Source organism: Erpetoichthys calabaricus, chromosome 14 (assembly GCF_900747795.2).
Source record: "Erpetoichthys calabaricus chromosome 14, fErpCal1.3, whole genome shotgun sequence".
Classification (NCBI taxonomy): Eukaryota; Metazoa; Chordata; class Cladistia; order Polypteriformes; family Polypteridae; genus Erpetoichthys; species Erpetoichthys calabaricus.
In genome coordinates this window covers 80553255-80579825 of record NC_041407.2, presented here as the reverse complement: position 1 = coordinate 80579825, position 26571 = coordinate 80553255, and the positions used below count along the sequence as shown (strand labels likewise).

The following is a 26571-nucleotide window of genomic DNA, read 5'->3' as shown; positions in this document are numbered from 1 at the left end:
AAAATTTGGGAAAGGGTTATAGTGAGAAATGAACTAAAATGCCACTTTTTATTGGCTAACTAAGTAAGATTACAATATGCAAGCTTTTGAGGCAACTCAGGCCCCTTCTTCAGGCAAGAAGAAAAGGGTTATAAAGGAAAGGGTTATATAGAGAGAAGACCTAGGGAAGAGACTGCCATTGGCGAGGAGCAGTTTGGTTTTATGCCAGGGAGAAAAACAATTGATGCAGTCTTTACACTGAGACAGTTAATAAGAAGCATCAAGTAAAACAGATTGGATTGCATATGGTGTTTATTGACCTGGAGAAGGCTTATGATTGAGTGTCATGTCAAGAGGTCTGGAGGACCAGAGAAGTATGTGAGGATTGTCCAGGATATGTATGAGGGACTGAGGACTTGGGTTAAACGCAGTGTTGGTGTAACAGACAAGATCCCAGTTAGAGTAGGCCTGCATCAGGGAGCTTCTTTAAGTTCTTAGCACTTTGATCTGGTTATGGAAGTATTGAGTCATGGGATAATAGACCAGTCCCCTCTGGTACAGGCTTTTTGCTGAGGACATTGAGGAACTTGGAAGAATGGAGAAGGGTTTTGGAAGATAGAGCATTGAAGATAAACAGGAAGAAGACAGAATATTTGAGGTTTAACGATAATCAGAATTCAAACGTTAGCCTGCAGGGAGAGCTATTGAAAAGAGTAAATGAATGTAAATAAGTAGGATCAATGGTAGGCCAAGATGGAAAATAAGATGCAGAGATAACCCATAGAGTGCAGTGTTCATGGGACAATTGGAAGAAGGTACCTGGAATATTGTGTGATTGAAGAACTAAGGAGAAGGCTTAAGACAGGGGTAAGACCAGCAAGGATGTACACGGGGAGTAAAGGGAGAAGAAGTTGGACATGGCAGAAATGAGAATGTTAAGATGGATTAGTGGAGTTACAAAAAAGGATAGATAGATAGATAGATAGATAGATAGATAGATAGATAGATAGATAGATAGATAGATAGATAGATAGATAGATAGATAGATAGATAGATAGATAGATATGAAAGACACTATATAATAGATACATAGATATGAAAGGCACTATATAGTAGATAGATAGATAGATAGATAGATAGATAGATAGATAGATAGATAGATAAGCTTTATTAATCCCAATGGGAAATTCACATAGAATACGCAATGAGACAATCAGAGGTACAACAAAAGTGGGAAAGATGTCTAAAACAGTACATGAAAGTAGGTTGAAGTGGCATGGACATCTGATGAGGAGAGACAATGAAGATGTGGGCAAAAGAGAAGAACAGGAGAAGAGAAAGCGAGGGGAGCCAAAGTAGAGGTGAATGGATAAAGTAAAAGAAGATTTGAAGGAGAAGGGTCTAACTGGAGAGGGGCTGCAAGACTGAACTGTCTAGAGAAGGTTGATCAAGCACATTGACACACACAGAAATGAAAAGAGAAAAGAAGAACAAGAGGATTTGTTACTTGTTACTAAACTGACAGCTATGCCTTTTCAGTATGGTTAAAGTCAGGAGTGTTTGTAAAGTTGGTAATCTGTCATTGTCACTGTCAATAATCTCCCTGGGCCCAGCACCCCTCCATTTCATGCCCTCAACATGAATGAGTGTCTTTGAACAAAAAGGGTCAAATTTTACAATGTGGATGCTAAAAATCTGAATCCAATGAAACATAAGTTCACCACTGTATAAGAAGCCCCAAGGTGACAAAGTTAAAAAGATGTAAATGTAAAAAACTAAAATAGCTCTTTCATAGTCAAAGGAATAAATTAATTTAGCAGAAGTAATACTTCACTACAGTACCTATAAAGGCCTACCTATCCTGTAGTAATCACAGAAGAACTGAAAGCCCCATAGATTTCATATCATAAATGCTGAACTCAAGCAGAAGCAAAAAGTATGAAATTACACAAAGTGGAGTCAACACGGTTTGGCAGTAGTATGCCCTGCTGTGCCATGGCTTCAGGCGCTGTATATGTTACTGGCCAAGTCACCTTCTATGTGGTGTTTTCTGGAGCTCTCCCTCTTTCTACCAGCAGTTTTTCAGAGTACTAAAGTTCCTCCAACATCCCTAAAATGTGCAGGTTAGGTTCATTGTGAATGATATAAATTGAGCCAATATGAGAGAATGGTATGATTATGAGGCAGAATGAAAGGAAACAGACTGAACCCCTCAAAACAATTCACAATATTCTAATAACATATTTAATTTATAACTTAATTTTGCACCTGAGTGCATTCAAGGCAAATTTCTAAACAAACAAAAAAAAGAGAATCTTAAACTTTTAATAGGAGTGAAGATGTTCACAGTCATTTTGTTACCTGCTTAGTCTTGAATGGGGTCGCGGAGGGTGCTGCAGCCTATCCCATCTAACACAGGGTGCAAGGCAGGAACAAACCGTGGAGAGGACGCCAGTCCATCGCAGGGTGAACACACACACCAGTCACACACTAGGGCCAATATCACATCACCAGTTCACCTAACCTGTCTTTGGACTGTAGGAGGAAACCCATGAAGACACCACACCGGGAGAACATGCAAACTCCATGCACAGGAGGGAAGATGCTTAAACAAAATTTAAAATAACAACACTTAACAGTAATAAACACAAGTATTGTAAAGACAAAATTCAGCAATAATAGCAAATTCTAAGAACAAAGCTCAAAATTAGACAAAATGGTGAAAATCTTAAACCTATTTTAAAAAAATTTGAATGCATCTCTAGAATGGAATTCCCAAATTCTTCTAGAAAGGGGAATACAACAAATCAATATATTTTAAAACCCAAAAACCCTAAGTAATTATTTATCAAAGGTGAAAGGCCAAACAAAATCTAAGAAAAGTAAGCCGACTCACAATGCGAGGAATATACCCAACTTAGTTAAGGGGGGCTACAGATGAGAAGGAAACTCAATGCCCCAGTGCTACAGAGAAGCCAGGAAGACCCCTCAAATATGGCAGCCTCAAGTCACCTAATGACAGCACAGCTTAGAGTCTGGGAGTCTTCGCTCTTCTAAGCTCAATCAAGGGGAAAAAGGAGGAAAGGGAATTAGCAAACACAAAATCAGTTTTGAAATAGATGGAAACTAATAAATCGAATAACAAGCAACTAACAAAACACATATAAAAGGGAATAAATAATTAACAAAACTTAAGCCGGGATGGAGTTCCAGCGAGAACCTAACAGATAGTGCATTTGAAGATATCCATTTGGATCATTGCAGGCAGGAATTAAACGCAGTACTAGCTTACCTGTAAGCTGTTTTGAAGTTAAGGTAATGTGTGACAGCCGGCAGCCAGAGAGGCCATGTTTGAACGAGACGCAGAGACAGTAGGTGAGACACTAGAAACTGGGGAAAATGTGGGAAGCACCCGACTTAACAGGGGTCAGCAGCAGTGTGGTTCTTGTTGTTCTTCTAATTTCTGTTTAGTTTGTGTGTAAAAAGGGTTTCTTCTGAGCAGCTCGTTGTAAACTCTGCTCAGAAAAGTACACCAAATGTTATTACATTTAAAACTCATAAACATTCCGAATATAAAATATTCAGCAACCAAATGTCTTGTTATTGCTGTACATGATGAAGCTAATGGATTTCATTTGTTTGAATTAAAAAAACAAATTCAGTGCCACCCATTTAAATTTTAAAGGTGAACTGCCTTGTGCTATTTATACACTGAATTCAAATAACTTATTTCAGTTCAGTTCATTCTTATTATCTACACTTCCAATCATTAGTCCACTACCTTCACAATAGTTACAAATATGCAATGTCAAAAGTTGAAATTATGCAACTTTGTCAATGCACAATGTATGACCACTGGCTATTCAGACAAGCACAAATGAAAGGTACCATCATGAATAGGCATTAGACTTTGCTAAATTACAGCTTTACTCTGCAGTTGTTGCCTTTGTCTGTTGCTTCCTTACCGGCTTTGTCTGAATCGAACACTCTGCCATCAAGCTGTTAACCTGTAACAGTCATCAGTTGCTTTCTCACCCACTTAGTCCTGAACTGGGTTACAGGGTTGGAGTGGTAGCCAGTCCCAGCTAGGACTGGGGGGGGGTTGGGGACAAGGCAGGAACAAACCCTGGACAGGGTGCCAGTCCACTGCAGGGCAAACACACACACATACACACACTAAGGCTAATTTAGTGTCTCCAGTATACCTAACCTGCATGTCCTTGGACTGCGGGAAGAAACTGCAGCACCCGGAGAACATGCAGGGAGGACCTGGGACGCAAATTCTGGTCTCTTTATTGCAAGGCATCAGCGCTACCACTGCACCACTGTGCTGCCCTAACCTGCAATACAAACAGAAATTTTTAAATTTATGTTCTGTTGAATATTTTTTGTTTGTTTCTGTGTCCAGTAGAATGGCCATTAATGTTCCTCCAAAATCCTTCAATACTGCATGATCAAGGAATTGTTCGTTTAGAATTTTCCCAGTGTCAAAAATTGCTTTTAATTTTTTTCAGAAACTGACAGTAGCAGATAAAACATGTCTCTTAAGAATATACTAAACTGCTCTAAACAGAAGTGCCAGGTCTTGACTGATCTATATTACTAAACCACAGTTGTATAATTATATGCACGAACGCAGGACGCACCGAAGCGCATGCGCACTGCGCCTTAGCGCCCCAGATTCAAACCCAGCGGCTTCCCAGAGTCAGTAGGTGGTACCCAAACAACACAACCTGTAAACTAAACTTGCTCTAATCCACTGTGCCAGCAGTCAGTGTGGCGTATTTGAATCACATAACAGTAATTCAGTATTAAAAGTACGTTGAATTATGATTCCTAACAGTAAACGACTTCCACCTAACGACACATCCATCCATCCATCCATTGTCTCCCGCTTATCCGAGGTCGGGTCGCGGGGGCAGCAGCTTGAGCAGAGATGCCCAGACTTCCCTCTCCCCGGCCACTTCTTCTAGCTCTTCCGGGAGAATCCCAAGGCGTTCCCAGGCCAGTCGAGAGACATAGTCCCTCCAGCGTGTCCTGGGTCTTCCCCGGGGCCTCCTCCCGGTTGGACGTGCCCGGAACACCTCACCAGGGAGGCGTCCAGGAGGCATCCTGATCAGATGCCCGAGCCACCTCATCTGACTCCTCTCGATGCGGAGGAGCAGCGGCTCTACTCTGAGCCCCTCCCGGATGACTGAGCTTCTCACCCTATCTTTAAGGGAAAGCCCAGACACCCTGCGGAGGAAACTCATTTCAGCCGCTTGTATTCGCGATCTCGTTCTTTCGGTCACTACCCATAGCTCATGACCATAGGTGAGGGTAGGAACATAGATCGACTGGTAAATTGAGAGCTTCGCCTTGCGGCTCAGCTCCTTTTTCACCACGACAGACCGATGCAATGCCCGCATTACTGCGGATGCCGCACCGATCCGCCTGTCGATCTCACGCTCCATTCTTCCCTCACTCGTGAACAAGACCCCGAGATACTTGAACTCCTCCACTTGGGGCAGGATCTCGCTACCAACCCTGAGAGGGCACTCCACCCTTTTCCGGCTGAGGACCATGGTCTCGGATTTGGAGGTGCTGATTCTCATCCCAGCCGCTTCACACTCGGCTGCGAACCGATCCAGAGAGAGCTGAAGATCACGGCCTGATGAAGCAAACAGGACAACATCATCTGCAAAAAGCAGTGACCCAATCCTGAGCCCACCAAACTGGACCCCCCTCAACACCCTGGCTGCGCCTAGAAATTCTGTCCATAAAAGATATGAACAGAATCGGTGACAAAGGGCAGCCCTGGCGGAGTCCAACTCTCACTGGAAACGGGTTCGACTTACTGCCGGCAATGCGGACCAAGCTCTGGCACCGATCGTACAGGGACTGAACAGCCCTTATCAGGGGGGCCGGGTACCCCATACTCTCGGAGTACCCCCCACAGGATTCCCCGAGGGACACGGTCGAATGCCTTTTCTAAGTCCACAAAACACATGTAGACTGGTTGGGCAAACTCCCATGCACCCTCCAGGACCCTGCTAAGGGTATAGAGCTGGTCCACTGTTCCGCGACCAGGACGAAAACCACACTGTTCCTCCTGAATCCGAGGCTCGACTATCCGACGGACCCTCCTCTCCAGGACCCCTGAATAGACTTTTCCAGGGAGGCTGAGGAGTGTGATCCCTCTGTAGTTGGAACACACCCTCCGATCCCCCTTCTTAAAGAGGGGGACCACCACCCCGGTCTGCCAATCCAGAGGCACTGTCCCTGATGTCCATGCGATGTTGCAGAGGCGTGTCAGCCAAGACAGTCCTACAACATCCAGAGCCTTGAGGAACTCCGGGCGTATCTCATCCACCCCCGGGGCCCTACCACCAAGGAGTTTTTTGACCACCTCGGTGACCTCAGTCCCAGAGATGGGGGAGTCCACCTCTGAGTCCCCAGGCTCTGCTTCCTCATTGGAAGGCATGTTAATGGGATTGAGGAGGTCTTCGAAGTATTCCCCCCACCGACCCACAACATCCCGAGTCGAGGTCAGCAGCGCACCATCCCCACCATATACAGTGTTGACACTGCACTGCTTCCCCTTCCTGAGACGCCGGATGGTGGACCAGAATCTCCTCGAAGCCGTCCGAAAGTCATTCTCCATGGCCTCCCCAAACTCCTCCCACGCCCGAGTTTTTGCCTCAGCAACCACCAAAGCCGCATTCCGCTTGGCCTGCCGGTACCTATCAGCTGCCTCCGGGGTCCCACAGGACAAAAGGGTCCTGTAGGACTCCTTCTTCAGCTTGACGGCATCTTTCACCGCCGGTGTCCACCAGCGGGTTCGGGGATTGCTGCCACGACAGGCACCGACCACCTTACGGCCACAGCTCCGGTCAGCTGCCTCAACAATAACAATAACAATAACGACACAGCCACAGAAAAACAAAAACGAGACCGCACGGATAAGAACAATAAACGGAGGCTCCTACAATGCGCTTCAGAGACACTAGAAGCAAAGAAGTCACGGCTCCAAAAGAAAGAGCTCAACTAACGGAAATACAAAAACGAGCCCGTATGGATAAAAACAATGAACGAAGGCGTCCAAAACACGCTTCTGAAACAGCAGAGGTAAAGGAGTCACGGCTCCAAAAAGAAAGAGCTCAACGATTAGAAATACAAAAACGAGCCCGTATGGATACGACCTGTAAACTAAACCTGAGGTAAAGCGTGCACACCAGGTTGTACAGTATATATGCACAGATGCCAGAGGCAACAGGCAAGCCGTACACACTACCACCGCTGCCCGAACGCAACCGCCCACACCACCTTCGTTTAGTACTGTGCCCCTCCAAGCCTGGGTCCGCCGCCATCGTCACTTCAGCACACGAATCCGCCGCAGTCAGCAAACGACTTCTAGCTGATGACACAGCCATAGAAAAACAAAAACGAGACTGCATGGATAAAAACAATAAACAAAGGCACCTACAACGCACTTCTGAAACACCAGAACCAGATGAGTCACAGCTCCAGAAAGAAACCGCTTCAGTACAAATATGTTTATTTAATTGAATGAAAAATTTCCTTGGACGCACCCACCCTCCATGATTTTTCATCCCTCCAAATATCGGAGGGAACAGAAAGTGATTGGCATTCTTGGATTTGCGATTCTTTCAAGAATCACGGGGTTACTGGTATATATATATTTATATCTTCGCTATGCCATTACATGCTTAACTCTATGTCTTTCTCCCTTGATTGTGTCCTAACAATGATAATTAACAACAAGCAGGGTAGAAACAGGACAAACAGCACCAGTGTCAGGCACACTAAAGTGGCCATCAGTGAAGAATGGATTCAATAATTAGAACATATGGAAAAGCAGAATGAAAAACTTGATGAAAACCAAGTTAAAAAACACCATAAATTATTTCAATGTAACATGCATAAAAGCTTGGTACATTCTAATACAACTTTACGAAACCTAGCTTTGTAATTTCTACAGTGACTCTGAAACACTGAAAATGAGAAATAACAGCTTGCTTATTCAGAATAAGAGTCCAATTAAAATAGAAAGATGATTGAAACAAAAGGGGGTCTCTTCCAGGATTGAGTTTGAGAACCACTATACTAAAACATCTACCGTATATTCAGTTTGCTATGTTAACACCAAAAGACTAATTCCTGCTCTAAATGTAATAAACCGTAATAAGGTTAAAGAAGGACATGCATTGCATTAATAGCCAAACAAGCATTTACATTATATTCTGAACTAAAGTTTTTCACAGAAATATGTGGCATTTGCAACATGGTTGGCCTAACATTTTTTTTTTTTTAACTACTGAAAATTTAAACATGTCATTCAGTTGTAATCTGTAATAAAATCACACACATTATTTCCACATACTGTACATTTTAAAGAAGTAACCTTGCAGTTCTAGTTTCTGTTGTGAGCCTTTTGTTGTTTTCCTCAAGACTGTCTGTCGTCTTGTGGGCAGGAACAGACTTACTGACGTAGTGATCAGAAGACATAGAGGCACAAGTCAGAACGAGTCAGGGAGCCAGTCAAGCAATGCAGACATTATTGAAACGACATCATCCACTTAAAGGCACACTGATGTGTGCAGATACTCTGTTTTCGATATCTAAATATGTGTTTGAAATGGAAGGACATACACAGCTTGAGGGAATATTAGTCAGCATTTATAGAAATGGGCCCAAAGAGTTTGCAACATTGCGATGTACCCTTTTGTTTATTTTGTACATTTGAGTTCTCCCTTTATTCATCCCTCCCCTCCTTCTTATTTGTATAGTGAATACACTGTTTTTGTATACTTTGGCCTCCTTGACTTTTATTCTGAGTGTGATGGATTGTCATGAGGATATTCTCCTATCATGTATGTATATACCCATAATAAATCAATGTGGTTACTGTGAAACGTACATGTTTACTCATGTTTAAAATTAAAAACTAACCTGTACTTTTTTTATAAGGTAATTTGAGTTGAAATTATTTTTTGTAATTCTTTCATATTTGCTGTATAAGTTCAGAGTGGGAGACATGTCTGTAACAGCATACAAAGTTATAGAAAATTGTAAATTTGTCCTGTATGCAGTAATCTTATGTGTTTTTAATGAAGTAATAAATTGAAAAGTTGCATGAACCAACTGAAAATGCCCACACTTTTCTAGTTTTACAGAAGTGTTCTTGGTTTCACTTTACCACAATTAGATTTTAAATTTCCTCGTTCTGCCTCCCTTTACATACTCATTCATAGCATTTATTATGCCGTTAAATTTCTGTGCAATTTACAGATTATACTAAAATATATTCTGCACAGGATTCATAAATCAATGTTAATTTTAATATGGCACCATCAACAGCATGCCTCACACAGAGCACTTCACAGAGCAAACAAAACTGCTGTTCGTTATCAAACTTTGACCGAGTTTAATTCTTGTAGGTCTCAAGATACAAACACGTTGCTTGCACTAAGCGCTAAGAAAACTGTCAAACTCTTACACCTGGGACACCATAGGGATATTGTTTTTGAATAACTCTGTACTTAATACATTTTTAACAGATGTACAGCTTAATCCTATACAGTGACATGTAAAGGTTTGGGCCCCCTTGCTTAAAATGTCTGTTACTGTGAATAGTTAAGTGAGCAGAAGATGAACTGACCATCAAAAGGCATCAAGTTAAAGATGACACATTTCATTTCAGCATTTCATGCAGGATTAGTGTATTGTTTTTGTTTTGTACAGCGATAAAAGGAAAGGAGCACCATGTAAAAGTTTGGGCACCCCAAGATATTTGAGGTCTCAGATAACTTTTCCCAAAGTGGTCTCATTAGCTCATTAGGACTATGGCTTGTTCACAGTCATCATTAGGAAACCCCATGGGATGCAAATGTCAAAGCCATTTAAATTCTCCAACTCCTCAAACCTTGTCCCAACAATCAGCAGCCATGAACTCCTCTAAGCCGCTGCCTAGCACCCTGAAAATAAAAGAGCTGACGCTCACAAAGCAGGAGAAGACTACAAGAAGACAGCAAAGCGTTTTCAGGTGGCTGTTTCCTCAGTTTGTAATGTTATTAAGAAATGGCAGATAACAGGAATGATGGAGGTCAAGTTGAGGTCTGGAAGAGCAAGAAACCTTTCTGAAAGTGCTGGCTGTTGGATTGCTAGAAAGGAAAATAAAAACCCAATTTGACTGCAAAAGACCTTCAGGAAGATTTTGCAGACTCTGGAGTGGTGGTGCGCCTGAACAAATAAGCAGAAGAAAACCTTTCCTGAGTCCTAGCCACAAAATTCAGCGGCTGAAATTTACAAATGAAGATCTAAACAGACCTGATGCATTTTGGAAACAAATCCCGTGGACTGATGAGGTCAAAATAGAACTTTTTGGCCACAATGTTCAAAGGTATGCTTGGAGAAATAAGGGCAGAGAATTCCAGGAAAGGATCTCCAACTATTAAGCAATGCGGTGGAACGACCAGGCTTTGGGCTTGTGCTGCAGCCGGTAGCACAGGGAACATGTCACTGATAGGGGGAAGAAAGGATTCAAATAAATACCAGCAAATTCTAGAAACAAACATCACGCCATCTGTAAAAAAGTTGAAGTTAAAAAGAAGACAAGATAATGGCCCAAAACACACCTCAAAATCTACAATGCAATACCTCAAGAGGCACAAGCTGGCGGTTTTGCCATGACCCTCACAGTTCCCCGACCTAAACATCATTAAAAATCTGTGGATGGAGGGATCTCAAAAGAGCAGTGCATGCAAGACGGCCTAAGAATCCTGAACAATTAGAAGCCTTTTACAAGGACAAATGGGCGAAAAAACCCCAAGTAAGAACTGAAAGACTCTTAGCTGCTACAAAAAGTGTTTACAAGCTGGGATCCTTGCTAAAGGTGGTCTTACTAAGTATGGACCATGCCGGTTGCCCAAGCCTTTGCTTTAGGCCCTTTTAATTTTTTTTGGTATTTTGTACCTGTGAATGATGGAAATACAATTTTTAAATATTTAAAATTTAAAATATTAAAGAAATGTGTCTTCTTTAACTTGATGCCTTTTCGTGATCAGTTCATCTTCTGCTCACTTGACTATTAACAGTAACAGACATTTAAAGCAAGGGGCCCAAATTTTTGCATGCCACTGTATATTATATATATATATATATATATATACATACACACACACACACACACACACATATACATACATATACATATACATTTACATACATATACATACACATACATACATATCTATCTCGGTGTGTGTGTGTGTATGTATTCACAAACATATACCAAACAAAGCAGAGTTTAACATTACTGAACAGGGGTAAAGCTTTGAAGGATAGAATACCAAATCAAGATATTGAATGGTTAAAATTTTAAAGAACAGCAATTACAATGTCATATATTAAAAATAAGTATAAAAAAAACTTCAGTTAGAATAATCAGTAATTTCACTCACTAGTCCATTATACAACACCAAAAATAAACATTTCCTTTATTTTCCTAATTTCATACTAATGTTCCTTATAGGAAAATGCTGCAGTTTTCTAAGCAACTGAACTGGTTCCAGTTTTTTTAATTCAGTGGTGACTTAGTTCTTTAATTTTTTTTTCCTTTGTCTGAAAAGGTACCTAACAGTGATGGTGCAGGGTTTCCTAGTGTGGTGGAGAGAAAGAAAGGAATCTGGATACATCGTTTACCTCACACATGACCTCAGTATGCTCAGACTGTTCGAAACCTTCACTGAGAGCACTCCTCAACTTGTCTTCATTCTGTACACCATCATCAGCAGGAACAAGGTAGAAGTCTATCAGTGTAAGTATTGGAGAGCTGCATTTTGCAGTGGTTCTCAGACTCATCATGAAGTACCCCTTGTGGCTGAAGGTTTCTCTCCTATCCAATTTTTAAGTTCAAAGATCGGCTCATGCTGCTTTTATAACATGGTCTAAGTGAAGTGAGCCTGTTTAACTGTGAGCATCCAAGCCCTGAGGAATTTTCCATTAGTTCAGCTAATTGAGAGTTTACTTTTCTTATTCCATGTGGAAGGCAGGATCATAATTTATGTCCTTGAAGGAGAGGAACTCTGGGAAGAGGGCAACATACATGTGAAACATACCATGTTTGCTAATGTAAATATATACAGTAAAACCATATTGGGAGAGGCATATATAGCACTATGTACAGTAGAAAACTGCATACACTGAAAAGTCATTAAATAACTCCTTAAGTTGTTCCTAAAGTACATCAAACTTGCTGTGGCTATACACATTCATATGTATAGTATCCATATTACTAACCGAGAATGGTAAACCGGATGGCATGGACGCAGATACACGGCGATGGGACAATGAGACGTATACCGCAATGAGACTCATAAACCGCAAGTGAAGTCGTATCCACCGCGCACGAAGGAGTCACGGCCCAAAAACGAAAGAGCTCAACGGACGTGAATGAGAAATGAAGCAACAACGCGCCCATAGCTAACGACTAATGACACAGCCACACAAAAAAGAGGAATCTGCGCTGCAGCCCAGATTCAAACGGAAGAGGCTACGGAGGTCCTACAGGTCCACAAAGATAGTACGGAAGGCGCGGGAAAGTACGAAAGGCAAAAGCGCCTACACAGCATAGTGAAACCCGACATAGTACGGAAGGCACAGGCGTCACCGCCATATTGTGAGTGGCACTATTGCGGAGTGAAGGCGCAGGCGTCACCGCCATATTGTGAGTGGCACTGCTGCGGAGTGAAGTTAGGAATAATGTGCTGCTTGGGATTGTACAAACCGCTGAACGCTTTACACCAAATTCAAACACAATACAGCTCAACGATAAAAACACGAGCCCACCTGGATAAGATCAATGAACGCAGGCGCCTACAACGCGCGTCTGAAACTGCGGAAGCAAAGCAGGCACGGGTTCAAAACGAACGACCTTGACTGATGGATATACAAACACGAGCCCGCCTGGATAAAATCAATGAACGCAGGCGCCTACAACGCGCGTCTGAAATGCCGCTGGCAAAGCGGGCACAGCTCCAAAACGAACGAGCTCGACTGATGTGTTTCAGGATACCCAACGCTGGGGGTAGGCGAGCGAAGCGAGCAGGGGCCGGAGCCCCCTTGTATAAATACAGTACAGCATTACCGTTGATTACTAATTTATATTAATCACATGCAACTTCTCCATGCATAGTAATATTATGCAGTTAACTCGCACACTCCAGTCCAATTTTCATGGTTCAGACAGTTTTTTTTCCACCTGACATAAGTAGGTTTTATTTTTGTTTAATCTTCTTGCTGTTTTTTAGATATTGTTTTGTATTTTGTTATTGATTATGATTTAGTTTTCACTGTTTCTCCATTTTATGCATTGAATACAATGTTGTGTATTAGTTAGTTTGAAATTTTTGTATTATGTGTGTATTGCATTTATTAGTTGTCTTTGTTTTCTGCCCCGTCTCCTTTATGTGGAGCCCCAGGACACTGGGCTACCTAATGTTGCAGCACTGAAGGAGAAGCAGCCGATTACATGGGTGCTTTGGCACTGTGATTGTTCCTGTCTTTTGGCTTTTCACTTTTTTCTGATCTGGTTTTGACCCACTACTACTGTATCAAGGATCTGTTTCTAGTTGTTTTTTTGGGTTTGTTCACTTTTAGGTTTTCTCCTTTTATTGTTCTTGCCTTTGCTATTGCTATCCATGTGTATTCTTTAAATAAAATATTTAAATATTAAAATAAACTTTGTTTTGTTATTGGGCCAGAGATTTTTTCACAGCTCTTACTCTCCCCCTTTTGAGGACATTTTGCCTGTTAAAGCCTTTGTCCATTTTTTTGGACAAGTGCAGGCTGTGAATCTGCCTTTTGAGTTTGGGGCCAGCCTATGTGAAGTGGTGAGGCCTACTCTGTTGGCTCAGTTCAATGTGAAGTGCAGGTCTTGCTTTAGTTTCTTGAGGCCTGCACCATTTTTACAGCTTGTGAAGTGACAGGATCTTAACACCAATACAGCAAAAGTTAGAATTGAGAGCTTTTTCACAAAATGTCAGCTAGCCAGGCAGGATCTGAATATGAGCAGATACATCAGTGAGGGAGGTAGGTGGATGTCTTGCTCCGTGCCACACTACCATGCACAGCATGTACAAGAAGTGTATGTTGAGCTCTTTCTTCTGTGAGAATACGGGAAGCACATGCTTCCTTCTTTTTTACATTATCACATGCCAGGGTGAGAGTAGGGAGGGAGAAACTCATCTTGCGCCATTGTTCATGTGTACCTGTTTCCCTCATTTTTTTCATGCTGCAGTGTAGGTGAAAATTTAGGAAGCACATGGATCTCTCTTATTTGTCATCACATTATGGGGAGTGAAACAGAGAGCTTATGAGGCCATTGTCACTCCATATAACTAAAAATCATGCTACCACATACTTAGCCAATAAAATGTCATTTTGCTCGACTTTTCACTAAATTCATAATGGCTAACAAGGTACAACACCCTAGTACTACTTTATCAGTCTAAAATATTCAATAGGATTTTGTTTCATATTTTGTGTGTTGTCTAGTATATGCAGGACTTTACTAGTTTTCCAAAACTTGGCAAAAATGTTGCTCTTATTTCAAACAATTAAGTACCCCGCCCAAGGTTGTCCCCTGCTTATGACCCTGAAAAGGTCATGAAGGATTAGTGTAGGAGAATGAGCTAACATATGTTAACATATGACCCAACCCTAACTGCTGGTGAGGTAACATTGTCATTTGATTTTTGTTACAGGTAGCTTAAAGAAAGTGCTATTTAAAAGTAATACAAGGGGGCTCTGCCCCCTGCTCGCTTCGCTCGCCTACCCCCGGCATTTTGAACCCCTTGCCCACTGGGCAGCCGTAGTTTCAGACGCGCGTTGTAGGAGCCTGCGTTGTTTTGAACCCGTGCTTGCCCTGCTTCTGCGGTTTGAGACACGCGTTGTAGTTAATAATGCATCACTGTAATGTGATTCACCTATGCTGTATAGTTTGGACGTGTGAGGATGACACTCGTTTAATACGGAGCATTCGCCCATGTCACTCTGGGGCCTCCCACTGTTAATACGGAGCTCCGTCTGCACTATTATGCGGTGCATTGTGGACCACTGCGGACTCCGTAGTGTTTCCTGTTTTACTTTGTATCTCGGTCAGTCGAGTGTTTTCTACTCTGTCTTTCATTTCTGACCTTGCTTTATCCTGCTTTTGTTTCAATGACACCTGGTCCGTGGTGATTATATTTTCCCTTTTTCGAGTAATAATTTCCATTTGTTTGCGATACTGTGATCTTTACCGTACTGTTAATAATGCATCACTGTAATGTGATTCACCTATGCTGTATAGTTTGGACGTGTGAGGATGACGTATGTTTAATACGGAGCATTCGCCCGTGTCACTCTGGGGCCCCCCACTGTTACTACGGAGCTCTTTCTGAACTATTCTGCGGTGCATTGTGGAACACTGCGGACTCCGTTTCACTTTGTATCTCGGTTAGTCGAGCTCTTTCTTTTTGGAGCCGTGTCTGCCTGGTTTGCGGCATTTCAGACGCACGTTGTAGGCGCCTGCGTTCATTAATTATATCCAGGTAGGCGCGTGTTTGTATCTCGGTCACTTGAGCTGTTTCGTTTTGAACCCGTGCCTGCTTTGCCTCCGCAGTTTGAGACGTGCGTTGTAGGCATTTACGTTCATTAGATTTGTCAACGCGGGCTCGTTGTTGTAGTTGTGTTAGTTGTTGAGCTGTTTGGTTTTGGAGCCGAGACAGTTTTGCTTCCATGGTTTCAGACGCCACACTATGTCTCCTGCGTCCAAGGGCATGTACCTGCATCCATATCCGGTTTACCATTCTCGGTTAGTAATATAGATAGGATAACACTATAAAGAAGAAAGTTTCTAAAAAGAATATGAAATCATGTGGCTTATTTATTAGGTAGGTAGCTAGACAGCTCCAGAAGACGGCTACCCCTGCCCTATTTAAAAAAGGGAAGAAGAGTTATTACTTGTGTAGCCAGCAGCCATAACATGTGCACTTTGAATCCACCTGAAGCTAAGCAATGCTTGGGTTGCTGCTGAAAGAGGTGAAAGAGAGACAATCGGGAGGACTTACCCTTTGGTCTATACATGGATCCCAAAGCTCCAGTACAGTGATTGTGCCAATGTGATCTAAAAATTGGTGCCATCCTTTGGATGAAATGTAAAACCTGAGGTCCTGAGTCTCTGAGGTCATAAAAGAGTGGTTCTCAAATTGTTGTCCTGCAGACCCCATGTGGCTACAGGATTTTGATTCAGATACCTTCTGTTTTTACTCAGACTCCTACTTTAATTACTTTTAATTCTAGTTTCTGTGTTTTTTGGGTCAATGTAGAAATTCCAAAACTGAGATTTTTATTAGAGTGGACCAAGCAGTTATGTATGCTGCATAGGTTTAATCTAGTGTTTCTTTTTTAACTCGGTTTTTAAGACTTTTATCTTTAACTGCTTTCCCAGGTATTCTACTTATTTAATCCATTATTTACTAATGATCACTAATGAGTTGGTCTGATGCTGAAGTAGTTGCAGCGTTTCATTGTTCAGTGTCATTTACCCAGGTGTGTACTCATTTTTATTTTTCATTATTAGGATTCAATTAAATGAGCGAACAACACAAAGTTAAATTAATAGTAAAACAACAAAAGAGAGTTAAGCATTTAAACTACTCATTTTTATTTTTCATTATTAGGATTCAATTAAAGGAGCGAACAACACAAATAAAGTTAATAATAAAACAACAAAAGAGAGTTAAGCATTTAAAGGTTGGGAGCCTGTACTGATACAGTGTGTTGTAACACCAACCACATGACAAACCACCACAGGATTCCAAATTAGGACCCGAGCATAGCCGTGTAATGGGTGACACCACAGCACCACACTAGTTGGAATGGAATGGAACCGTGTGAGTGAGGTTTTTTTATGGTGGCTCAAGTGCCAGTCCTGCCACCATCCCCCAAGTTCACCCAGCAGTTTGGAGGACCTGCTTGCAGGGCTGGATGCAGGTTAACGTCATACCCAGGATGGAGCAATTACAGGTTACGGGCCTTGCTCAAGGGCCCAGTGGTGTTAAATCACTTCTGGCATTTACGGGATTCCTTCAGATTGCTGGCGTTGATCCGTAGCCTCAAAGCCACCATTCCGCCTAAGCATTTAAAACTGTAGCAAAAATAGAAATTTTTCTAAATGTCTTTTAAATATGAAAAAAACAAAGGAAAAAAGACCAATTAAAATAATGAGATCAGTTAAAGGTCAAATAACTCATTGACTTCATTGACAGGTGGTACAGCGGTAGCACTACTGCCTTGTGGGAAGAAGATCTTGGGTTCCCTGTCTGTAGGCACACTTTGAGTAGTGAGAAATGTGCTATACAAATGTTATGAATTATTATTATTATTATTATTATTGACTGTAAAACAGGTTGGAACAAAAACCTGCAGTCATAGGGGGTTTGAGAAAATCTGTCATAAAGGATCCCTGGCATTTTTTGAAAAAAAGAGTAGTGTGTTTCCCAATGCCCACCATTCTGGACCCCCTGTCTCATTTTGGCTGTTAATCTCTCTCACCCTGTTACAACCTAATAGTTATGTGTGGTGAGCGTACTGGTGCAAGAAAGGCTGCAGTTGCATCTTCCAGGTGGATGCTAACATTGATGGTGGTTGAAGTGGTTCCTCACCAAGTAGCTGGAAAAGAGCTATAAGCGCACAATTAATTAAAAAATCAATCATTGTACTGAACCAGTTTAGTCCAAAGTTGGAGTTGTATAGAGCCCAGCACTGCATACCACTTTAGTCTAGTCATTTTTTTCTATTTGCAAAATAATAATAATAAAGAAGGTGTGTACTTAAAAGAATTACATGGCTTGCAGGCTCCTAGTTAAAAATTTCTGTGAATGAAAACCAACAGCCACAGGGTTATCTAAGTGCTGAGCCAGAGGACCTCTGGTCTGACAAAACCATTTTGTTCTGCAAAATAGAACGCAGATGTTTTCTTTTGAGATCTTTTATGTTGTAAAATATACTGAGAATGTTATAAAAAAATCTTTATTGCTCTCACACTGTATAAATATTACTCATTTTTGTTTATCCGGTATTCATTTTGTAATTAAGAAATCATCAAAAGGCAAACAACATTTAATTTACTGTGTTTGCCTCTATTGGAACAGAGCCGACTTTAAGTGATGTCCTCACACCTTGGCTTCAGCCATTTTTGAAAACTGGCAAAACTGTAAAACAGGAAAAATTGTCAAGTTTCAGATCAGGCTGGATACATGCAAATACTAAGTAACTGAGTGTGTCTTTGCAGTTTTTTTGTGACGACAGCTTCTCTGTTTTCATGCAGATGTCAGCATCACTGCCAGTTTTCTCTCAGTCGCATGGATGGTGCTGGATTATCACCGCTCACTTCGCTCTTTCTTACCAGAGAAAAACAATCTGGGCTGCATTTCATCTCTTGTTTACTTTCTGTGGAACTTGCTCCTCATCACCTCAAGGATTGTTGCTGTTGCAGTCTTCACGTCTGTTTTACCCCCTTATGTTGGTCTGCACTTCCTTCTACTTTGGGCATCCTTGCTGTTTTGGGCTGGGATTCAGAAAACTGATTTCATGGATAGTCCAGCTGGAGAGTGGCTTTACAGAGCCATGGTGGCGCTCATACTGTACTTCAGCTGGTTTAACGTGGCTAAGGGTCGGACTCTTGGCAGAAGCGTTATTTACCACACTTTCATTGCTGTGGACAGTGGGATTCTTTTGGTCACATGGTGGTTTTACAGAGACCCTACTTCTACTGATGCCTACGTAATGCCAGTCATGGTGATTTTGCCTTTCCTGTACCTGATGGGGATAATGTTTAAGGTGTTGTATTACTGGAAATTTCACCCCCCAGTCTGGGATCCAGTTACAGAAGCTGAACAGGATGTCATCGATGACCTTATAGGATTTAGATCACTTCCTGCAACTGAAATACCACAGACTATGATAAACAAAAGAATGTACACTCTTGCCAATAAATTTTTCTTTTCATCGCAGAAGCCACAACATCATAGAGTAAATGGATCAAGCTCAAACACTACCGTATAATGCCAGCATTTAATGGTCTGGAATATTTGCCAGCATCCTTGCAAGCTATCATCTGATGAGGAAGAAAATGCTTTCAAATGCCATCTGCCAGTTACTAATCTACTTCAGCAGCTCCTAGGAAACACCAAAGAGATGACCTCACTTCTTATTCTCTAAAGCAATGTTTGTCAACCTTTTTAGAGTCATGACATATATAAGTGCCTTAATAACCCACCAAAGACCAACGGCCGGGGGGGGGGGGGGGGGGTTGTCCAAATTGTCAAAGCTGGAGGGGGACCAAGCATGATTGTCGGAATGGAGAACTGCCTCAACCCACCGTAATCCACTTCCAATATAAAAAATTGCAGCTCTCGACCCGCCATTGAGTTGAGAAACACTGCTTTTAAGCATTAATGTTAAAGACCTCCTAACTGTATATCAGCCATCCTAAAAGTCTACCGTTCATAGACCAAATGAATCTTTAAAAGGTGACCACTTGCACTTTGTTTTTCTTAAAATTATGTTATTCTGTTTCCGACCTCCTATACTTCGATATTGTATGTGCCTCCCTTTGGAATTCCATGAGCCGTGCAAATACAGCGTGTGCTCGCATCCCGGTGTTGATGGTAACGCTAACGCCTCAGTACATATATTTGTTAGTTACTGTGATGTTATAAAACCTGAATCAGAACTTTATTTAGTCTTAGTATGACTTTTAAAGCACCAATGACAGCACATGAAAGTAGGGGCTATGGGTAGTGCCTCTGTTAGTGACTTATTGCTATGCAATGACACCTTAATAAATGCATTGTGTTAAATAGCAATACGTGATTATTAGAATCACCACAGCAATTCCTTAAAGCTTCAAGGTGTTACTGTTTGTCTTGGGTGAGTTAATGTGGTCCACCTCAGCACCACACTGGAACAGTATGAGGTTTTTTATGGTTGCCGAAGTGTCAATCCTGCCAGCAACCTCTCCTGGCTATCCCTGTACATTAGAGGACCTTCTTGCTGGGCTGGATGCAAATTAACGTCATAACCAGGAAAAGGCAATTGCAGGATAAGGGCCTTACTTCAGGGCCAAACAGAGTAGAGTCACATCTGGCATTTACGGGGTTCGACCTGGCAACCTTGCTGGTGCAGATCCCTAACCTCAGAGGCACCACTCCAACCCTGGATGGCTATAAATTTGTCACATTATCAGAAAGGTTAAACGTAGTGATCTTGAATTTATCCTTTCAGTTACAACTGAAATGGAAGGACCTAAACCTTTTTCAGTAATTTTATTAAATGAAATTACCATATATACTCGAATATAAACCGAGTTCTTCAGCGCCCAAAATGTGCTGAAAAACGTCACCCTCGGGTTATATTCGAGTCAGGTCCTGCTGTCCCGTATACGAACAAGCCAGTTTCTTTTTCGGTTTGTGTGTGCCGATAGTTTCCGCACGTGTTCAGTCTCTCCCTCTGCATTCCCTGTGCAGCGAGCGAGCGAAAGAGAGACCATATTGTTCTTGTTGACCCTCTTCTCCACTTACAGAGCTAGTTTACTGTTTTTCTTTAAAATAAATACTCAAAAACATTTAACCTACTGATGCTTCAATTAATGTACGGTAATTTAATTGGTATTTATTTTGATTATTGAAACTTACCAGTAGCTGCTGCATTTCCCACCCTAGGCTTATACTCGAGTATATACGGTAATGTAAAATCAAAATTCCAAAATTTCCAAGTTCAAAACAAAGAACTGAATTAAATAAATAATAATTACAACAGAACTGCCTACTAAGTCAGAAGCGACCACAATCCAAAATTAAAAATCCTAAATAACAAAAAATAAATTAAAAGTCGTTAAAAAAAAAGAAGTATCAAAGGGACACTGTTGCACAAATCAAACAAATGCTAGCACAGAGTGGCTGAGGTAGCAAGTGGCTTACAGTATACAAGACTGTTAGGTAACTGAATTAAATGCAGCATCTCAAAGTCCTAATTGAGAAAGGCCTGGTTAAGAGAGCAGGGATAAAAAAAGGGCAACACAAAACAAAACATAGACAGACGCACAGCAAGGAAGCATGGCAAAAATGACAGAAACAAAGAAAAATGTTATTTAAAAAAAAAAAAAAAAAAACAGAGCCGCGATCCAAACAAGCAGTAGTGCTCGTATCTACACTCCAAATACCCTGAAAACGTGGGGGGAAAAAGAAAACCTTAGAAAAACTCTCAATCTAGTCAGAAAGTATTCAGACCCCTTCACTTTCTGCACTCTTTAAATTGTATTGTAGATTTACTTTCTGACTGTCCTTCAGTAACCCGGCCACAGCTCACACTTAGTGCATAGAACATCTGTGGAGGGACCAGAGGACGGCAGTGTACAGACACTTCCCATCCAATCTAATGAAGCTTGAGCGGAATCTGCCAAAATGAGTAGGACAAACTGCTCAGATGCAGGTGTGCAAAGCATGTAGAGACTAACCAAGAAGACTGAAAGTTGCAACTGCTGCCAAAGGGGCTTCTACAAAGTACTGAATTAAGGGTCTGAATACTTATGTTAGTGATAGATTTTTAGAAGCTGATTTTTAATAAATTTGCAAACCTTTCTAAAAACATGTTTTTGTCATTATGGGTTATTAAGTGTAGATTGATGGGCAAAAATATTGTTTATTCATTTCAAATTAAATCCACAACATAAACTGAGCAGAAAGTGACAGGGTCTGAATACTTTTTGAATCTATTATAATTCTGTTTCGAGTGCCTTTCCTATCTATATACACACAATCTGTGACTGTAACCAAGGAAGATGACATACATTCTACCGAAAAGCAGCTTCTACCGCACCACTAAATCTGTTGCAGCAACCGTTTATCTTTAGTGAATGACATGCACTGTAATTTTAAAAACCATTAAGCTGCAAAGTAGGTAATCTTTTGCTGCTACAGTCTTCTTAAAATTTTCAGTTAAATTATAGACGTTCCTTGTAGTCATTACTTTAATTACTAGTTAATTTCTGCATTAAATGTACTTGTGGTATAATGTATTTCCTATACAATTTATTTGTGCATTTATAAATGCCAAGCAGTGTGAGGTGGGGTTTCTTCAAACTTAGGCAGTTTATTTCAGGTATTTTATATAATGTTAAGTGGTCATTTCTGATTACCTTTCACTGTGGAAATTAGCAGAATGTAGGCATCTCCTCATCAGAAATCAACTAATTTAAGGCCTCAAACTAAAAAGGCCAACCCTTGTTGTTCAAAAGGAAAACCATAAAAATACAAACCAGTATATATTTGGATCTCACACCATATACAGTATTTTAGTCTGTTAAAGGAACACCCCACCCAAAAGTAATGTTTCGTGATATTTTACTTACCCTGTGTAGTTTGTCGGAAAAAGATTTAATCTCATGTTTTCCCTCTGAACGAGAGGGAAACGTTTAGGATACAGTAATCCCTCCTCCATCGCGGGGATTGCGTTCCAGAGCCACCCGCGAAATAAAATCCGCGAAGTAGAAACCATATGTTTATATGGTTATTTTTATATTGTCATGCTTGGGTCACAGATTTGCGCAGAAACACAGGAGGTTGTAGAGAGACAGGAACGTTATTCAAACACTGCAAACAAACATTTGTCTCTTTTTCAAAAGTTTAAACTGTGCTCCATGACAAGACAGAGATGACAGTTCCGTCTCACAATTAAAAGAATGCAAACATATCTTCCTCTTCAAAGGAGTGCGCATCAGGAGCAGATCATGTCACAGAGATAGAGAAAAGCAAACAAATCAATAGGGCTGTTTGGCTTTTAAGTATGCGAAGCACCGCGGCACAAAGCTGTTGAAGGCGGCAGCTCACACCCCCTCCGTCAGGAGCAGGGAGAGAGAGAGAGAGAGACAGAGTTTGTTTTTCAATCAAAAATCAATACGTGCCCTTCGAGCTTTTAAGTATGCAAAGCACCGTGCAGCATGTCGTTTCAGGAAGCAGCTGCACAAAAGACAGCAACGTGAAGATAATCTTTCAGCACTTTTAGACGAGAGTCCGTATCGTCTAGGTGTGCGAACAGCCCCCCTGCTCAATCCCCCTACATCAGGATCAGAGAAAGTCAGCGCAAGAGAGAGAGAAAAGTAAGCTGGGTAGCTTCTCAGCCATGTGCCAATAGCGTCCCTTGTATGAAATCAACTGGGCAAACCAACTGAGAAAGCATGTACCAGAAATGAAAAGACCCATTGTCCGCAGAAATCCGCGAACCAGCAAAAAATCCGCGATATATATTTAAATATGCTTACATATAAAATCCGCGATGGAGTGAAGCCGCGAAAGGCGAAGCGCGATATAGCGAGGGATTACTGTATAATGAAAAATAATGGCGACCTATGCTGTACAGCAGAAAATGATGTGAAAAACATCCATGGAAAAAAGGAAAAAACTTTTCACATTACTTGTGTTGAATAATGCAGGTGTCCATTATTCAGTCATCTGCTCAACATGCACAAAACAAATGCATGGTTTGCTAAAATATTATTAACACTTACTGTACTTCAGGAAAAAGCAGCGTATGTCGTAGGTAGAAAAACGCATTCCCATAATTCTGTGCTTTTGAACTGAAGACAGGGCTCTTGACTAATGAATGAATTCAAAAACATGGAATTATGGGAATGCGCCATCTTGTTAATGATGTGTGCTGGTTTTTCTGGAAGTAACTGTTAATATTCTAGAGAAAAAATGAATGCAAATGTATAACAAACATGTGAATTATGCAGCATGATTAATGGTAGAAGTTTTTCTTTATTCCAGGGGTGGTTTTTCACGTTGTTTGCTGTTGTATGGCAAATGTCACCATTATTGTCCACTATATCATAAACTTGTTTTTTTTCTCATGTTCTGCATGAAGACATGAGATTAAAGTATTTTTGGTCATCACTACAAAGTACATGAGGTAAACAACTTATAAAAAAAAATATACACAAATATACATGTATTATTTTTGGGGGGAGTATTCCTTTGGCTGCAAACAAGACAACAAATTATACTAATAATTTCTTGAACTAGATGCTGTCTGAAGTAACTGCATGCTGTCGTGCCAAAGCAACTGAGATTATCTACCAGCACTGCTGTGTGTGTGTGTGTGTGTGTGCGTGTGTGTGTGTGCGAAGCCCCCATACAGGCGCTTCATGTAGCAATTAGATGGCAATGGAGAACTTTAATCAGTTTTGCGATACAAGAGCTGTAAAAAGCAGAATGTAAAGTTGGATTTAAAAATGTGAATTGAGCCTATGAGGATGAGAGACGAGTTAAGTAAAGGACAGAAAGCTGATTATGTTAAAAATACAGTAAATTAAAAAGGAGGTGAAAAGAAAATCAGGAACAAGTCAGAATTATGGCTGATTATGGCAAACATATAAATAAAAGTGGAGGCCCGGTGATTGTCTTCATGAAAACATTTTAAAAAAAGCAAAATCACAAGTTAAACTGAAACTAGCTTGATGTAGGAAGTGGAGACTCGATGAGAGCACTTCGTAAAATGATTTTGGGAGGCCTGCTTAGACTAGAAGGCTAATGTTGTTTAAAAGAAGACGTAATGTTAAAACTGAATTTACATTTAAAAAAAAAAAAAAAAAAAAAAAAGTTTACAAGGTGTAATATGGACTGCACTTATCGCAACATTTCATCATAGCATTGAAAAATAAAAAAAGAGGTTTGTAAAGGCTATTAATTATACAAGTGGTGTATGAAAACATATGGGTAGATTTATGCTGAAATATATATTATATATATATGTATAATTTATTATGCAGAATTGGTTTTCAGCTGTGTGTATATATAAAGTAGTGCATTGTATTTGATTGTTAGAAGAGGTTTTAAAAATGCGCTTATTTTAACACAATACCTCATGCAATCTTATTTGATCCAAGAGGCAGGATTATAATATGTAATTTATTTTCAGCATATATTTTATTGTTGTTCATTTTATGTTATGTTATGTACATTGGTTGTCATCTTATTTTATGTAATATGAGGCATAAAAAACATGTACAGTTCTGTAAAAATCTTTTTAAATATTTGTATTTTAATACAACACTATGGCAACAAGGCTGCTGGAAGGTTTGCTAGTGGTTACTCAACTAAACAGTTGTAACTGAAGGCCTCCTCCTTTGTAGTGAATTATTTATATTTTAAATAGATAGCAAAGGTTCATGTTACATACCAAGTACCAAAATGCATTCTGGGGAAGCTTATTAGTTGCCGGGTACAATTAGATCATGTACAGTGAGTTACCTAAGAGGAGGAAATGTGTGGTCTTTGATAAAGAGAAAAAAGTAACCCATTACTGTTACAATTGTCATATGCAGAGAAAGCCGTCAGTCAGACTGTACAATGAAACTCTTACTCTGCATGCTCTGCCGACCACACGCTACACAAATTAAACACAAAACATTACAGTTAACCCTTCCAATAGTCAACAGACAATAGATAAAGAAAACACAATAAATACCAACATGCAATGCAAACATATATAGTGCAAATATTATTATGTAAATATATAAATCAGATAGGGAGACAAGCATATAATCCAAAAAAATAAACCAGCATGTAATACAGATAATTATAATTCAAAAGGTGAACAGAGTACTGAAATTACTAGCTGGACTGATGTGCCAACAAAGTCATATTGTGAGGAGAAGACGTAATGGACGGGAATCATCCACAAGTCTAGCTGCCTGTGGATATAAACTGTCATGTCATCTTGTAGCCCCTGATTTCACACTCCTCACACTCAAGGCTTACACCTTCTCGGTTTGGTTTATGTGGCCATGGAGCTCTGATCTGAATAAGATCAAAGAACATGAATGTACAAACAAACAAAGGAATGAATTGGACTTTAAACAATTGAAACAAAGCTTAAAATTAATGTCAGTGCTGTTTTTAAACAAGTGTAACTTATACGGGCATGCAAATAAAAACATACAATAATTACATGTGGTTATAGGTGTGTGTGTGTGTGTGTGTGAGAGAACTGTTCTCTTTGAAAATGCATTGGCAGAAACTTTTAAAATTGTGCCTTCCAAGACAACCATCTACATTTACCAAAAATAAAAAAAAATAAACTTATTCTGAATGGATCAAATGAATTTCATTTACGACAATAAACTTGACCTGACCCTTTTAATTTGTGTCAAAATCTTTTTTTATTTCATAGAGTGGGTGTGGCACAAAGATGTGAAGATTTTTGAAAGGACTTTGAATGGTTGGATTCAGTTAGGGAAGAAATGTTGTAGTCAGAAATTAATAAAAGACTGCTGTTTATTTACTGGTCTGAGTTATTTAGTGCTACCAACTGATGTTGTGCTAAATGCTGAGGACTCCACTCTATAATCTGTCTCACCCTTTCAGTATTTTAGGGCATTTCTCGATGGTCCTACAAAAATGGCCTACACACTGCCAGAAGCCTGAAATCTATCAAACCAATTTACAAAAGTGTGACGAGAAGGAATTGTTCCTTGCAGAGGCACCT

At 40.5% G+C, this 26571-nt stretch overlaps 1 protein-coding gene across 1 annotated transcript in view; it reads left to right on the top strand.

Annotated features, from left to right (window-relative positions):
- Window positions 1-26164, top strand: part of LOC114665041 (XK-related protein 8-like) — a 32117-nt gene extending 5953 nt beyond the window's left edge. Inside the window, exons 2-3 of the mRNA XM_028819411.2 lie at window positions 11610-11797; window positions 18353-26164. Of these exons, the coding sequence (XP_028675244.1) occupies window positions 11610-11797; window positions 18353-19089 (925 nt within the window). The 3' untranslated portion in view covers window positions 19090-26164. The remainder of the gene's footprint in view (window positions 1-11609; window positions 11798-18352) is intronic.
- Window positions 26165-26571: the final 407 nt, after the last annotated feature.